This window comes from Aythya fuligula, chromosome 1, assembly GCF_009819795.1.
Source record: "Aythya fuligula isolate bAytFul2 chromosome 1, bAytFul2.pri, whole genome shotgun sequence".
Lineage (NCBI taxonomy): Eukaryota > Metazoa > Chordata > Aves > Anseriformes > Anatidae > Aythya > Aythya fuligula.
Window position 1 is genome coordinate 45654333 of NC_045559.1, and position 17914 is coordinate 45672246.

Genomic DNA, 17914 nt, shown 5'->3' on the forward strand with positions numbered 1-17914 from the left:
GGGAACACTGTTACACAATAAGTTCTCACCACACACCTTCTGAATGAGATCACAGGACAGATGGGGGAACTTCTTTTCTCCTACGAGCTGCTTTCTGTGCTCAGCCTAAGCTACCATGCACTCAGCCAGCCAGGGAATAACCACAAAAATCTCCTTGGAGAAGTACTGCTCGTGATATAGAATGTTTCCAGTTCAGTTCACACTCCATGTTTTTGTGTGTTTGGTGCTGGAATTCATACACCCATATGCACTGTCCATGCTTAGCAGAAAAGAGAAAGATGACTTTAAAATATTTTATTGAGAGTTACGATTTTGTGGGGGATAAGCCCCATATGTCAAAGCTAAAAGCCACCTCTGTGTACATGATATTATGAAGTTTGGACTATCTTTGAAAGGTGATGAGCATTCCCACAACCCACTAAAACCTGAATGTATTCTATTGTCCACAGATGGACAGATTCATACTTCATATCTCTGTCTGGTCTGGAAATTTTTCCTGCAATATATAGTGTTCTCAAGGTTATATAGCTCCATTAAGGCTGCAAGCACTTAAAGGTAGTTGACAGCAGTCAAAAAGGTTAATTCTAGGTATGTAGATTTTTCAGAAAATTATCTCTAAATATGCTTTTGTTTATAAACCTTTAAAGTGTCTATGCAAATCCACTGCAAACAATTTGATATCTTCTCATTCTAATGATGTTGAAATGAATAAACAAAGAAGCAAATAGATAAATAAAGCTCCTAAGCAGCCCTAAAAAAGAAAACAAAGACGGAAAAGATATACTGTCAGTGCCATTAAGATGTGATTAGTAATTCATATATGCATTACTGAAAATAGGACAGGCATGATAAAATTCTGTTATTTCAGAATACTGAGTACCAGATATAAAAGAGGATATGGTTAGAGTTGCCTTACAGAATGGATTTTTTATTTTTATATTTTAATTTTTCTGTATTGCTGCACAATTAATGGGTAGAAGACATTTAACAGCTCCAGAGGAGGATATTTTCAAAAAATTTCCTTAGAGGATAATGGATATTTTGTGATCACTTAATAACAACTTTAGCCAAAATATTATTAAAGAGATTCATTGCAAAATATCCCCTTTGTCACGTAACTATAAAACATAATTCTATTTGGACTATTTTAATTAAAGCTGAGATAATATGAAAATATAAATACATCTACCCAAGACACAGTACTAATGAAAATAGCAAGCAGTATGCGTGAGTGCATTAAATCACAGTTCAACAATGTACTGAAGCGCAAGACTAACTTAACACAGGAAAATGCTCTTTATTTTAAGGAGTGTTATGCTTTAAAAATATTACTTCATTTTCTTGGTAAAATTGGTCGTTTATCTGGAGAACTTCTCTTGGCTGAGTTTCCTGGTTTAATATAAAAATAAATGATACAGAACAATAGAAAATTTTTCATATCTGAATTTGTAACAGTCCAAGCTGGTGAAATACTGAGCGTAAAGATTGGATACTGAATGGTAGGTATGTACTTTGACACTAGTGAATTAAACAGTGTCAGAGAATGTCTCTGAGCTCTGGAAGGTAGTCATCTATACTATATGTTGAATTCTTAACACAGTCTTTATACAGTTACGGAGCTGTACAATTCCATCTCTTCAAAATTGTCCATTGTTGGGCCTAATTTGGAATTTTAATGGGCCAAGGTCCATTCCAAGGAGGCAGATTTTTTTGAGGACCCTTCTCTGAAATTTTAATAGTTTTAATAGCAAGAGCGTGAACTAATCCATACCAGTTGCCCTGCCCTACTATATATATGTTTGGAGATGGCAATACATTCAAAATTATGAAGTTTGAAGCCATATCTACAGTGCTATAATGGGTATCCACCAGATTCATAGCATTTTCCTTTGTTTCTGTGTCGTACGGGGCAGTTTTGAGAGTTTTGAGCATCTTACTTACTGAATAATCTTTTATCATCAGAAAATGCAGCACACTTTCACACATGCATGCTACCTGTAGCATGCAACTTAAAAAACAGCTATCACCTTGACCCTTCAAAATTTGTAATATGCAATTAATGATACAAGTAATTTTCATAATCTGTGGCTCAAAATGGGATATTGCTAACAGCTGAAAACTGAGCTTTTCTTTTTTTCTTTTTTTTTAATTAATTAATTTATTTATTTTTAAGAAAAGGGCCTTACAGCATCCATTTTCCAGGTGTTTCACTTAAGATAACATTTTCTTGTCTATAAAAGCTAGAAATTTATATAAATGAGGAACAATACATTGTTCTTATTTGCCAAAATTATTTTTCACAATTTGGAGCTTATTTCAAGCAATGTTTTCTAGGATAGGAATAACGGAGTATCTTCAGATTTTAGTCAGAGAGGGAAACCACTGCAAAAGTGTTATGGTTTTTAGTGTTAAAACTACTACACCTCACAACCCACAGCTGTGATATGGTTGCAATTAAATGGAAAGTAAAAGCCAAGGGAAGAGGAAACTAGGAGAAGAACCATTCTTCCCCTTATTCATTCCCAGTCTCATTTGTCATCTAAGACAAGAGGTAAGATGAAAGGTAGCAGCAATCCCCTGATTTTCAGTAATATACTCCAGTGGAAGACATCTAAAGGAGGAGCTAGTAAAACATGCACAGAGAACAGAAACACAGGAACAGAAAACACTGTGCATATATGGTACCTAGTCACATTGCATGACTTTCTAGCCATAGAGAAAAGAGCTGTGTATGTGCCTTGAATGTGTCACAGATGGTGAGGTGATCAAAGTGTGCTGTTAGGTCATGGAGACTATTGTGAAGAAGTATGCACTTTCTGCTCATGTTGGATGGAAGAGGTGTCTTTCCCTAAACAGAAAATCAAACAATTTTCTAGTACTTTCAGAGTGCCATTAAAAAGTAACTTAGTTTTAAAATGTGTTATACTATTAGTAAGGGATTTACAGTTTAAAAAAAAAAAAAAAAAAGGCAAGAAAAAAAAACACCTACAGTGAAACCATTTTATTTTTATATCTGTGTGTGTGTTTTTCTAAATTCTCATGATCTTGTAAGCTCCCTGTTGTGGCTGCTTGGGATATATATGTTCCAGCCACTGTGTAATTTCTGCCTTCTGCTCTTAAACTAAATTAAGTTGTTGAGAAATAAAAACAAGAATGTCAAGATGGGTGTTGAAAATGCCTATATTTTATTTTTAATTGTAGTTGTATTTGTAATTTAAGATTATATGAAATGAAGTAACAGAAGACTAGATTACTTTGTTAAAAAGACAATGCATCTTCAGCTTGTTTAACATAGTATGTTGAGGCTTGACAGAATAATTGATTCAGGAGTACAGTAGCAGTTCAGTGCATTCTGTCACTTTTAGGCGACATAGATTAATCAAATCCAGATCCATTAGAATCTCCAGATTTTGCAATTTCAAAGTTACTTGATCATTGGTGATGGATGGTGTCCTTTAGGAGTCTGTCTTGGGACAAGCGCTGTTGAGTATCTTTATCAACAACATAGACAAAGGGATTGAGTGTACTGTCAGCAAGTTTGCAGCTGAGTGGTGCAGTCGATACAACTGAAGGAAGACATACCATCGAAAGGGACCTGGACAAGCTAGCCCATGTTGGCCCATGTGAACCTAATGAGGTTCAGCGAGTCCAAGTGCAAGGTGGTGCACCTGGGTTGGGGCAATTCCAGACATGAGTACAGATTGGGAGAACTCACTGAGGGTAGCCCAGCAGAGGACTTGGGGGTTCTGGTGGACGAAAAACTCAACATGAGCCAGCAGTGTGCATTTGCAGACCAGAAGGCCAACTGAATCCTGGGCTGTATCAACAGAGGCGTGGCCAGCAGATCGAGGGAAATGAATGTCCCCCTCTGCTCTGCCCTTGTGAGGCCACACTTGAAGTGCTGCATCCAGGTCTAAGGCCCCCAGCACAAGAAGGATGTTGATCTGTTAGAATGAGTCCAGAGAAGGGCTGTGAAGTTGGTCAGAGGGCTGGAGCAGCTGTCCTATGAAGAAAGGCTGAGAGACATGGGGATGTTCAGCCTGAAGGGGAGAAGGCTCCTGAGAGACTTCATTGCATCTTTTCTTTTTTCGTAAAAGAAATTGGAGAGAAACTTTTTGCTCAGGCAAACAATGACAGGACAAGAGGGAATGGTTTTAAACTAAGAGGGGAGATTTAGATTGAGTGTTAGAAGGAAGTTCATCACTCAGAGGGTGGTAAGGCACTGGAACAGGTTGCCCAGAGAAACTGTGAATGCCCCATCCCTGGAGGTGTTCAAGACCAGGTGGGACGAGGCCCTGGGCAACATGATCTAGTGGGTGGCATCACTGCCTATGGCAGAGGGGTTGGAACTAGATGGGCTTTAAGGTCCCTTCCAATTCAAGACATTCTATGATCTTAGTTTGGATCCTATAAGCCAAGTAACTTTTGGCACCATCCTTAACTGATGAGAATTAATCAGGCCTGCTGATTTCTGCAGATCAAAACTGAGTGACTGTCCGCCAGCCTGATGCAATCCCATTTACCACAACCTTTTGAGCCCTGCCTGTCAGCCAAGTGCTTACCCATTGTATGATGTTTTTGTTTAGCTGTACGCTGGACTTTTTGTCCAGTAGAATCCTATGGGAAAGTGTGTCAAAAGATTGACTGAAATCCAAAAAGATCACATCAGCTGGTTTCCCTTGATTGACTAAATGGGTGATCTTATCATAAAAGAAAATCAAGTTAGTCAAACAGAATCTACCCCTTGTGAACCCATGTTGGCTGGGACCAGTGACTGCATTGTCACACAGGTGCACTTTAATAACTTCAAGGATAATCTTCTCCATAATTTTACCAGGCACTGATGTAAGACTGACAGGCTTGTTGTGCCAGGGTCTTTTTTCTTACCCTTCTTGAAAATTGGAACAAAATTTGCCAGCTTCCAGTCTACTGGGACCTCTCCAGATTCCCAAAACCGTTGAAAAATAATTGAGAGAGGTCCCACAATGACATCAGCCAGCTCTCTAAGCACAGTGGAATGAATCCCTGTTTATTTCTCATACTGCGAGTGTTTATGTAGAAGCACTTCAAATGCACCTCATTGTACACAGCACCTTCTGAGAAAGGTGTATCCCATCTGGTGCCAGCAGGGCTGGTGTTGTGTAGACCTTCCTGTGATCAACAAACCCAAAGTTCTGCTCATTGCACCAGTCTTGAAGCTACATATTGATGTGCTGAGTCTGCTTGTCAACAGCCCTCCTAACAGAAGGACAGAGGCAAACACAACCTGTGCCCCTGATCCTTTAACCAGTCGCCCCAAATCCCTAAGGTCCCTTTTGATCACTCTCAGACTTCTCCTTGCTCCTTTGCCATTACCAGCCTGAAAAAACAGTAGTGGGTAGTAGTCGGTGGACCGTACATGGCGAGTGACTTTCCTGGGAATGTCTCTTACCTGAGCCCAAGGCAGGCAGCAGACTTGCCTGTGGGTTGGGTCTGGATGGCATATTGGGCCCTCTGTCCCTTTCAGAAGGGAGTCCCCCATGACGATAACCCTTCTTTCTTGACAGAAGATGCAGTGATGTGGGGGTTTGATTGCTTTGCTTTAGGCACCCCTTCCAGTTGGGATGGGCTTTCATCTGCATCATTGTTTCGACTGTTGTGTTCTAGAACCTCATAGCTGCTATATAAGGGTAGATGGGAAGATGAGGTGGGCAGGGAGAGGGCTCGCCTACCACCCTAAGCAGCAACCTGCTTCCATTCCCCCTGTTGGCCTATGTCCCTTCCTGCTGCCTGGCGGGATGGGGAACTTCTCGCTTCTGTGTGGCAGCTGCCTGGTGAGATCGATGAACCTTTGTTATTTGTGTTGTGGCTTGTGAGTCTGTATCAGAGAGGGTAGAGTATGCTTCCACCAGTCAATTTCCCTCTCTGACTCCCTGATGCTCCTTAGCCTACCCAACTCTTTCTGAAGCTCCACCACCAGGCCAAGCAATTCTTCAACCTGGGCACACCTCCCACAAGCATAGCCACCGCTGCTGCTGTCGGACACTGACAGAAGACTCAGGCGCACCTGCTGCCCAAGACCTGGATGGCTGCATGTTTCCCCAAGACCTCTGTCTGGGTGACTGTGGCTGAAGAGGCCGCAAGAGATGCGGAGGCCATGTTTTTCTGCCTAGTGGATACCATTGCCGGGCTCTTCACAAGCAGGTTACAGCCACCATTGGGAAAAACTGTTGGAAAAGAGCGGTGAGGGTGCCCCCGCCACTCGCGCTAACTGCACACACTGCCGCGCTAACTGCGGCGTCCTGCCCTGACTGAGCCAACCCACACTGTCTGCCTGTCCTGGTCACTCGAGCTCCCTAGGCTCTGCCTCTGTATGGCCAGAGAGTGGGTGCTGCTGGCTCCGCACATGCCTCCTCAGGGCCCTTGCGAGGGCTGCCGAGCCCCGGCGGCTCCATCGGCTGTTGCGAGTGGCTTTGATGCTGGAAAAAAAAGCTCTGCCTGCCTCGGTCCCCCGTTCTGCTGCAGAGCACGTCTACCCCAGAACCGATCGCCTCGGCGACTGGTTGCAATACCTCCCGTGGCACAATCTGAGGCCATTCCCTCTAGTCCTGTCACTAGTTACCTGTGAGAAGAGGTTGACACCCAGCTCCCCACACCTTCCTTTCAGGTAGTTGTAGAGAGCAATAAGGTCTCCCCTGAGCCTCCTCTTCTCCAGACTAAACAACCGCAGTTCCTTCTGCTGCTCCTCATGGGACTCGTGTTCCAGGCTGTTCACCAACTTTGTAGCCCCTCTCTGGACACACTCCAGGGCTTCAATGTCCATATTGTTATGAGGGGCCCAAAATTGAACACAGTACTTGAGGTATGGCCTCACTAGAGCAGAGTACAGATCTGTACAGAGAACAGTTCACCTCCTTGGTCCTGCTGGCTACACTATTCCTGATACAAGCCAGGATGCCATTGGCCTTGGCCACCTGGACACACTGCTGGCTCATGTTCAGGTGAGCATCAATCAGCACCCCCAGATACTTTTCCTCTGCACAGTTTTCCAGCCACTCTGCCCCAAGTAGGACATTATGTAGGGCAGCTGGAATTTAGCAGGAACACTGCAGAATTTCTCACGACTTTTTGTTTCTTAGCGATTGAATGAGTCACACATCTGTCACTTGGGAGAGTTCTTTACCCCTGTTTGGCATCTGTAAAATGGGTCTAATAACTGCCATAGTGCAGAGAAGTGTTGTGAAAATTATTTCTGTGAAGACTGTGATGTGGCTCTGTACACAAATTCCAGATAAGAGAAGGTGGAGTCACAAGCTTGTATTGCAAAGTACTTCAAAGTTGAAGAAATATTTTTATGTTTAATTGGAAAAGGAATTGTAAATACACATATTTAATTGGAGTGAAACTCCCTTTCCTGGATGTTGTGAGAAATATTGAGTGATTCTTTGCATGCTCAAAGTACTACTTACAAGTCATGCTAGCATACAGAATTTGCATGTAGCTTCCTTTCATTGGAGCAGTTAAGTAATGTCTTCCTTGTACATTTTAGTAGAAAGGCAATTCAATATGTGTACTTTGATGCCTTTCCTGTTTTGTGGTGTTCTAATATGTATTGATACATATTCACTACTGACTTAGCATGAAAATGTTCTTCTTATTAGACTTGATTTGAAAGTTAGTTAAATCTTGTTGTTGCAATATCTTCAAATATTTTTATTGATATATTTTTGTTTTTGCACTGATGATGAGTTTCTTTGTTAGGATGATTTGTTTTAGATTGATCTAGGATTTTCTAGGTTAGGAAAAATTTGTTAGGAAAATTGAAATAATAGTCATCAAGAAACATTTCAAAGTAAGCAAAATCAGTCATTAAAGAAATTTACGCATAAAAAGTAAATTAAATACGTGAATGTAATGAATAAAGAAAACTACTTAAGAACAAATCTGTATGTGGTTATGTAGCATACATATGGGTGTAAAGCTAAGTCATGAGTATGCTACAGATTCACAAGGCTTATCTAAGTGCACATAGACCTCAGTAGCATGAAGCAGATGTGATGACTGACAAAGCTGACTTTGGTACAAAGAATGAAGGAAGCATTCTCTTTGGGACAGAATTTTGTGTTTATACAATTTCCACCGTTCTAAAATTTTTACCTCAACTACATTTCCTGGACATTATGGTGTTCTACATAGTAAATAATCTTTTTAGAATTATTCAGGACCTATCTTGACAGATCTTGGTAAAAGTAATCTGTGAGTGTCTTTGGCAGATGCAATCCAGGAAGCCAAGGTGCAAGACTCCAGTAAGTTCATTACTGGCTATAAGTTCTGCTGGTAAGACTGGAATTAGGCTCCATACTCTAACAAATGAAGTAAGGTGTCAAGTGTGTCTACATGTGCGCTAGAGGTGGAATTCAATATGGGACTAAAACAGCTCTGCTTTCATCTCTATACATAAAAATCTCTGTTTGATTTGGATGTCTAGTCTGTCATAATGCTCTGGAGAAATGTAGGATTCAATGCAGTTGCCCAAAAATAGGCATCTAATGTCATTTGAGATGTCATTAAGTTGTCTTTCACTTGCATATGGAGCCTGTCAGATATAATACGGAAAGTAGGGGAGACCTGCAGTCTTCTGGATGGCTGCTGGAGGCCCAGGTGGGATGCCCCAAAGAATATCCAGCGATGCTAGATGCCTGTGTTAAGGCAAGCGAATTAAAATCAAGTTGACTGGGGTGAATTGTTCTCTGGGCTCTAATGATTGATGCAGAAAAGTGCCTACTTGCCATGGTCCCCTGCTCCGTTGCAGAACGTGACTGCCTCAGAACCAATCATCTGTGGCTGTGAAATGGCAGCAACTCCTGATTTAAATGGCCAGCTACCACCGCTGCTGGCTCTGCCTGTGAAGAAATTGAGGCCCTGGAACATGTCCAGGGATGGGCTACGAAGCCGGTGAAGGGCCTGGAACACAAGTCCTATGAGGAGCAGCTGAGGGAACTGAGGTTGTTTAGTCTGGAGAAGAGGAGGCTTGGGGAGATCTTATTGCTCTCTACAACTATCTGAAAGGAAGGTGTGGGGAGCTGGGGGTCAGCCTCTTCTTGCAGATAACTGGTGATAGGACTAGAGGGAATGGCCTCAAGTTGTGCCACAGGAGGTTTAGGTTGGAAATTAAGAGAAATTTTGTCTCAGAAAGAGCAGTCAGGCATTGGAATGGGTTACCCAGGGAAGTGGTGGTGTCACCATCCCTGGGGGTGTTTAAGGAAAGGTTGGACATAGTGCTTAGGGACATGTTTTATTGGTGGTAGGGGGTGGTTGGACCAGATGATCTTGGAGGTCTTTTCCAACCTTAATGATTCTATGATTGTATTGAGTATATCTCAATTGACTGTAATGGGAGCTTAGTTACCTAGTGTACATGTAAATAGCTATGTTATAAATTTAGTTATCTAAATCTGTAGCTGAATTTAATCTTAACTGTAGAAAAAAAGGTGTGAACTGTAGTTTAGAGAATGAGAAACAGAGGGATGCAATCAACATAAATTATTTTACTGTGTCTCTATGGCTTATCAACTACACACATATACACAGGCACAAATAGAAGTTATAAGCAACAATTTTTTTGAGGTTAATTCACTCAGAGAAGAGAAGATCTTTACACAGAATCTGTGCTTAATTGAACCATGTTCCTCACTGAAACACACTTACTCCAACGCCCCAAAGAAGAAAATGAAAGAGATGCATGTGCCATTATATGTACCATAAAGAGAAACTGTTAGCCCTCAATAGCAGAATATCATCCCTGCTTGCCTATCTGATATTTTCAGTGTTCTTCTGTGACTTAACTTTGCACTTGATGAATTTGTGCTCCCAGATATATTTAGAATATATTAATGAACCATTAGCATACTTTAACAACAAAACATTTTACACAACCCAGCAAAGGAGCAAAAGCCTTCTGTAGTTAGCTACAAAAGCTCAGATGTAAGATGCCTCAGTAATTATGTAGAGAAATTATTGGCACATGTTGGCAGATGAACCTTGTTAACTCCAAACAGTAAATCAGAAGTGTTATGCTGCAGCGTGCTAGAGCCTGCCTGAGGTTATGTTCAGAACCCTTACATTGGAAAGACATATTAAACTGAGATATGTTGAATTAATAATAATAATGTCAAAGCCCAAAATAATATAGGAAGTATTTTGTGTCACCCAGATCAACAGATGGTCGCATGATAGCACGAAGAAATAGAAAGCATATTTCAGCTTCTATAATTATTTTTTGAAAATCACTATAGACGTATTTTAAAATCACTAACCCATGTATCCAGAGAAAATCATAACTACTTATTGATGGACATGTTTTTTAGAAGTTAGGAGCATATGCATACTAATCTGGTCTGTAAAACAAACTTCAGAATATTTTTTTCTCCAGATACTTCTCCAGGTGTTTTTGTCAGACTCTTTAATGTGACAGTAGCTTGCAATAGTACAGTGAGGAGTAGTGAAACACCTGATCATCCATAAATTGGCAGAGGGCTATATGATGCATCAGATGCTGTCATTCTGACTCTGAGAAAGGGGCACACAGTTGAGGCAGTGGTTAGAAACCTGACTGGACAAAGGCCAGAGAAATTGTTTATGTACCTGCTTGGGAGGTTTAAGCCAGACCATCCCAGCTGCCCTTTTGGATAGGAACTGTCTCAGTTTAAGAGTAACCAGGATCCTGCACATCATGTTGCTCAAAGTGTCTTTCAGCTCAAAAGCTGAATTCCTGCAAAAGCACAAAGACACGTTGCTTGGAAAAGGGCCAGCAACATTTTTCTAAATTACCAGAGATATTTTTTCCTTTTAGAAATAATTAAGTCATTGATGAATTTGTTGTCTAGCAAGTGTGCAGCTTAGGTTTAATAACACATGTGAGTATTTTTGGCCTGATAAGAGACTTATTTTGGCGTAGGTCCCAAACAATGACTTTTAACCAGACTGTTTGATGTTGGAAGCTGGCCTTGTTCACTGAACTCTCCCATGAAATTACTGGCCCTAGGAATCGGCTTTTCAAAGCAAAAAGCTATCTTTAATTATTAGTAAAAGTAAATTCCCTTAATAGACCATAGATGAGTTCCAGATGAATGCCCAAATTTACCCTTCACAATTTTTATCAGTCTGAACAGGACACAGTTATTTCCTATGGTGCCCAACACAACTTTAAAAAACAATCAGTGTTATCCAAACCCAAGTCTATTATTATTATTATTATTATTTTGTCAGACATTCCAATAGAAATTGTACATTTTTAGTGAAAGCAGCCTAGTTCTGTATTTGTAACATAAACATTGCAGCTCTCATAACCTAAAAATGAAATAGACCACAAACAAAATTGAAAATTACTCCACTGGGATAGATTGTATTTTAATAGGTAGTTCTAAGTAAGGAATGGTGAACAACTTCATGGTCTAGGGAAGATCTTATTGCTCCTGGGACAATAATTTAGTCTTGACACCAGTAAGTAGCAAATTCTTGACCTTTACAAATATTTGGTCCTGCTAAGCTTAACATATTGCAACAAGGCAACATTTATTCTCTTTCTCTATTAATTTATTTGCAGTTTTAGTTATCTTGGGCAGCTGTTCACAAGATATTTTTCCCTGTCACGCAGGGAAAAGTGTACAAACAACTGTACCCCAGAATGCAGGACCTCCTCTATTTTGGAGAAGCCATGTAATGTTTCAGGTCATTGCACCTAAAGCAGCAAGGAGCATCAAGGCTATTTAGTGTGTGGAGCCATATCAGTGCTGCAGGTTAGCAACAAACTACTTATCATGATGTTGCAAACCATTAGTGGTCTGTGGCTTATAGTCTATGACTGAGAGCACTATGGTGATGTCTATATTAATAAGAAGTGCGGTGCAATAGGAACAGATCTGTGGAGTGAAAAAGTTGTTGTTGACCTGATATTCAAATGATACAGATTTCATGGGTTTTACTTTGGACTAGCTTTAGCGTAGTCTTATTGTCGAAAGGACATAAGGACCTGGAATTATACAATCCTGGAATGTACTTATGGTGTAGGTCCACCCAAAAGTTACTAATGAGTTACCAATGCTCTGAGACTGCTCTGCAGTGCAAAGTATACTACATTGAGTGGGATCAATCCAGAAGTTTACTTCAGAAGTACATGCTTGATAGAAACTAGTATAGATGCATTCCATGAAAACTTATTAAAAAAAAAAATTTCCATGTATGTTTTTGTTTGTTTGTTTGTTTGTTTGTTTTAGCTGACATTAAGTTAGCCCTTCAAAAATTGGATAAGCAGTAGAGGGCTGCTTTTGAGTAATGAGTGCTTGGTATTATTTTGTACATTTCTTTATACAGGCATAAGTAATCTAATTGTTTTTCAAGATGTATCCAGCAATGCAGCTGGTGCAGAGCTACTTTTGTAGCAAAAGATGATACCAGTTACATATGAGGTTGTGAAGCCTTATTTTGAATTAAATTGATTAGAATTAATACACTTTTTTTTTTTTTCTAGTAAAGATTAATACAAATTTTGAAACAAATTATCTCTAATTCACTGCAGCTTGTTGTATGAAAATGTTTTTACTAGTATAACCTTTTGGGCCAAATAAAAACAGTAAAAAGACAGAAACTCTAAGTAAGTTTACTAAATGTCAAGTGATAAAAAATATACATGAATAAGTATGTATTTTTTACTCCAAACTTCTTTTTCTTATAGCCCAAGCAGCGCACATCAATAGTATCTTCTCTGGAATTTCACCGAATGAATCACAGCCATGACTACTTTGAAATCAACTCATCCATCGCCTGTACAAGTTTTATTTCTACACCTGCAATCAGTCCACCTAATTATTCCTTTGGATCTCTGGAAGACAGTGTTGAAGAGAGAGAACTTACAGGTATTGAAAGAAAGCTTACTTTGCCTATCAACAATAAAACTAGTTCTGTGAGCTTATGCTGGAATTGCTGTTGTCTTCAGTAGTGAAATACATTTATTATAAATATACATAATTATTCCTGAATTTTTAATGAGACCCCCAACTAAGGGGTCTCATTTAACATGACCTATAATATTAAAATACACTGGATGTTCTATTTTGAATAAAACCAACTCTGTTGGTTTGGCAACTTGTTGCTAACTCTTGTTGGCATCTCCCAGATGGCATCTCAAATGCCTGGAACTTAGGTACCCTATGTTTGGAAATTACACTGATTCAGATACTCATCTACTTTCATCATTGTGTGGTCAGCATATTTAAAATGAATTTAAATGGGAAAAGTTAAATAAGAAATCATTATGTAGACCTCAATAAAAATAAATTAAAAAAATAAATAAAAAAGGAAGCAAAGATTTCTAAGTAGCCTGACTTTTTCTGCAGTAGTACTGGGATTAACTAAAGCAAAACTTAGGTGTATTGGCTCTGACAGTAAGAATTGCATAGAATTATAGTGTGATTGTAACTGTGAGGATTTTATATAGATAGATAAATTTATATAACGAAAACACTTTAAAAAGAATCAAAATCTTTTCTTCTTCACAGAACAGAACTTAAGGAGCAAGAAAGTGTTAATAAACCATGCATTTAGCTACTTCTGTCCCTTCATATTTCATAAAGAAGTTGTTTTATTTAGGTTAAATCTATAGCAGAAGACTTTAGTATTTGGGAATGCTAGTGTACTGAAACAGCTGTCTCTGATAGCAAATTTACATGACCTGCAGATGGAGTTATTTCTTTTAAAGGGATACTGTATTTAAGATATAAATAGATTACTATAAAACAAATTTAGTATATATTTAGTACAAACTTATTGATAAGCTTCTGTACAATTTTTCTTCAAATGATATGAATCCTGTACATTTCTGTTTGGTAGGGTTTGAAAATTCTGAAATCTGTAGAACTTAGTGCTTTAAAATAATCATAAAAAAATAAATTTAATAGTTAAAGGAAAACAAAACTTTATTGTTAAAGAACTGTCTTGAAATAAGCCAAGAATGAACTTTGTTATGAAGAAAGAGTTAAAACGTCCAGAAAGCATTCATATTTATTTTCTCGTACTGGCTGTGACATTATCTTTGAAAGTAAAAGAATGTGCCTAATTTCATGGTTATAGCAAAACTTTTCAAGCCTAACTGGAAATAATTCATTTGAATGGTATCTGGGGTCATTTGGTTCTTTCAGTCAGGGGGTTCTGTTTCTGCTGTAAATTTTCTTTAGTAATTACAATTTTATTTCAAGTAGTTGAATCGTACTAAATACATCCTGATGCTTAAAAACAAAATTAAGAAAACTGAAAGAAGTTTCATTGGAGTCATAAAGAACTTCTCCAGATTTCTGGTGTTGCACAATTATGTTTAATTTCTTCACAATTTCTGGATTTGCTTTCATTTTGTCTTGTTTGGTTATATCTACAATGGATTGTGTTCAGTAACTTGTAATCACTGCATTTCATATGATCTGAAACTGGAACTGTAATCTTATGCTCATTAGAACTGTACTTTTCTATTATGGATGATTTGATTTATGGATTGAGTGGAAGCTAAATTTCCTTTTTTGTCTTTGAAAAGCTAAGAAAAAATAACAAAGGAAAAATGACTGAAGTTCTGGCCATCTTTTCTAAGCTTTTCAAGAGTACAATTTACCATAAATAAATCATTAATTTACCATCAGTAAATGAAATATTATAGTAAAAGTGTGATCCTCCATTCTGAGGTAGTTTATAACCTAAAATTATTTAAAAAATAGCAGATTAGACACAGTCTTAGTCTGTGAAATGAAAAGACCAAGGCTTTATTTTTCTCATCATTGAGGTTATTTTGATTCCTTAATCAAAATAGATGATGCTCGATTTCTGCACAAGACAAAGGATGCTAACTTGTATTGAGAACAGCAAAATCCAGAAAGAACAGATAAATATTGTCTCTCTTAGAAAAGTTGCTGAGGTTTGTCTCTCACTTGGACTATTAAAAGCCAAACCTTGAATTATAATGCTTTGCAAGGAGTAGCAGAAGCAGTGTTCTCTACTGCTCTTTTTAACTAGTTGCTGTTTCACAAAACGGTTCCTTGTTCCTTTTCCAGATCTACAGTGACGATTACAATTCCTGTGTCTCGATTATAGAATTACATTGATTCATTGATTATAGAATTACAATTCATGTGTCTTGATTATAATCCTCTGAATTGCTAACTTGTCCTGAAAATTCATGGAAGATATGCATCTTGAAAAAAATTATTTGGTTCAATAATTGAGAATTTGTGTGTATTTGAGTGTTTCCTATTACATTATATTCTTAGGCATCTATGTGTCTTGGGATTTTTTAAAAAACATCAGTAAAAGGAAAAAATATATTTTATCATACTTATTGAGTTCAAGGTTCCTCTGCCTGAACACAAAAGAAAAACATACAGAAGGAAGCCGTTTTCATAGTAACTGCAGCTACTAGTGTTCTGTTGCCTTCCTTGAAACAATCAAAATGCTTGTGCAGAATTTCTAAATCAGGAACTGCCATCTAAATAAGGCTTTAGTATTTCCCTACTCATTTTCAAGGTTCTTCATGTTTCCTTCAGGATGAGTGCAGGAGATGAATACAACAAAATAACGATTCTGACTAATTCTTAAATCTTCAGCATTTTACCTCTACCTCAATAGTTTACTGACAAAGAGGAATCAATCTCTTGTACCTTTTGGTGAACCAGAGAAAATTCCATTTTAGATTTGGGGATGGAAGTTTTACTCAGTGCTTACTATTCCCTACATCCCCTGAGTTGAAATAGGGATCCTGGTATTCAAGGAGATTATTTCTTTCAAGTAGAAAAACACTGAACTCTACAACAACAGCACTATATTATCCTACTGATGGCATATTGCAACATTTTCTGATTAATTAGCTGGAGAACAGTCCATATATGATGGTAATTATGTGCTTTAGCTGTGGGTCAGATGACTGTCAACAGCAGTTTAAACAAAAATGCCTATATATATGTTGCCTGCATGAATGGCAGAAGATACCTTAGTATCAGGTTGACTGCAATTAAATTGTAAGGGTGAAAAATCTGTTATTTGTTTTAAACATTTTTAATGGGTGGAAGAACCCACAGCAAGTAGACAGAAACTTTCTTACTCCAGTATGTACAAGGTGGACTTTGAATGCAGCTTTGGCATGGTATATATATACATATTTTTACAACTCTATTTGTAGCAAGAAGATTGACCTTATAGAAGCATTCTAGAATTCAGAGTGAATGATCATGATTTTATAGTGTTGCATTTCACCTCAAGTTGAAAGTCAGTAAATGCAAATATCAGCTACTACCATTAAAATTTCTGTAGTAAAAGTGAGTCCATTCCATTGCATGAGGAAGTTATTACTTCATGTACCTCTGTCATGGTGAGATGCTAATCATTTTCTTGATCATCTAAATACATGTTTGGCAGGCATTTTGTATGACAACACAAATGAAAGATGGAAGACCAGGTGATGATTTTTATTAGTGAGATGGTCCTCACATAACTTTGAAAAAAAGTGGACCACTAGATGTGCAGGATCATTTACTCCAGAAGAGGGCAGTAAGGGCTTTCAGGGAGACGACTAATTTCATAGCTCTATGCTTTATTATAGAGCATCCCAAAAGTTCTTTTGAAACTCTAAGTCTTAAAGATCAAAGATGGCAAAATCATGGATATCTTGGTAATATCAGCTTGGTGCAATCAACACTTGCAGCCGAAGTTGTCACTCTGCTTTTCATTTCTGCTTAATCAGTGAGAATAAAGGATCTTTCTCTAACTCATATTAACTTTCCTACATATTCATGTTGTGAAATTGAAAAGACAGTTCTGCATATATATGTGTTCTGTTTCAGGTCAGAAAATAGTCTACAAAGTTCATGTATGCAGCAAAAATGTAAGCAGTTGTCTGTAATCTCATTGCAATATGTGTTTTCAGTTCATGAAAATCTCTACATTTTCAGTAAATTCTACATACCATTCATCTGCAAAAGAGCATACAGTTTTTTCTCTCATCTTATTGTAGTATCTAGAAGTCTTTACTGAGTTTATTTCTTAGTTACAAAGTCTGTCTCCACTGTCGTACCCTAATGCAATTCTTATTCTTTTTACATCTTGTTTTCTGGCTAGTATTAACATCACTTCATTCATTTAAGTCCACATTGCTCCTTAGAACAATCCAAAGCGTACAATTCAAGAATTCAGTCTTTGATATGTAGACTATGATTTTTTTTTGTTCTACAAGGAAAAAATATTATTTGAGTCACACCTTAGGTTCCTTCAGAAGTACCTTCAGATCTTTCTTTAAAGTAAATTTCTGATCAAATTGTCCTGTCTCACAAGTCTGATATTTATAAAGCAAAAACAGCCCTACACTTAAACATAATCTTGTGGTTCTTTCTTTTTCAGTAGAATCACGATAGTCAGCATATTACAAAGAAACAAAAGTATTAGAAACTTGGTTCAGAGGACTGGTTTAAAATTACTGGCTATATTTCATTCCTAAATGCAGTCAAACTTTATTGTGCTGGAGGAATGATCCTTTATGTGACTACAATTTAAACTAGGTCACATATTTATCAATGCTAGATTTCCACTCATCTCATTTATTATGATCTGATTTAATAAGATCAAACTGTGATATCTATATAGACTCTTCAAGCGTTGTTTCTTCAATTATAAGTACTTTTGGGATTACAAGAAGTGTAATACAAAATGAAGGGAATGCAAAGAAAAAATATCTTTCATTGCTAGAGGGGTATTTTAAGTGTCTTTGTCTGTTGATAATCCCTAAACCTCATGGTATTCCAGTGACAGAGAAAGGGGAAAATATTGCCATGTAATAAAATAAACATAGTCAACAAATGCTGATAAATAAAGCATTCCCCCCTTCTACATATGGACGCTTCTAGGTAGG

General features: G+C 38.0%; 1 protein-coding gene across 1 annotated transcript in view; it reads left to right on the plus strand.

Moving 5' to 3' along the window:
• The window catches only part of ANKS1B (ankyrin repeat and sterile alpha motif domain containing 1B), a 433323-nt gene that overhangs the window by 154574 nt on the left and 260835 nt on the right, over window positions 1–17914 (plus strand). Inside the window, exon 12 of the mRNA XM_032196110.1 lies at window positions 12713–12893. Coding sequence (XP_032052001.1) covers window positions 12713–12893 — 181 coding nt within the window. The remainder of the gene's footprint in view (window positions 1–12712; window positions 12894–17914) is intronic.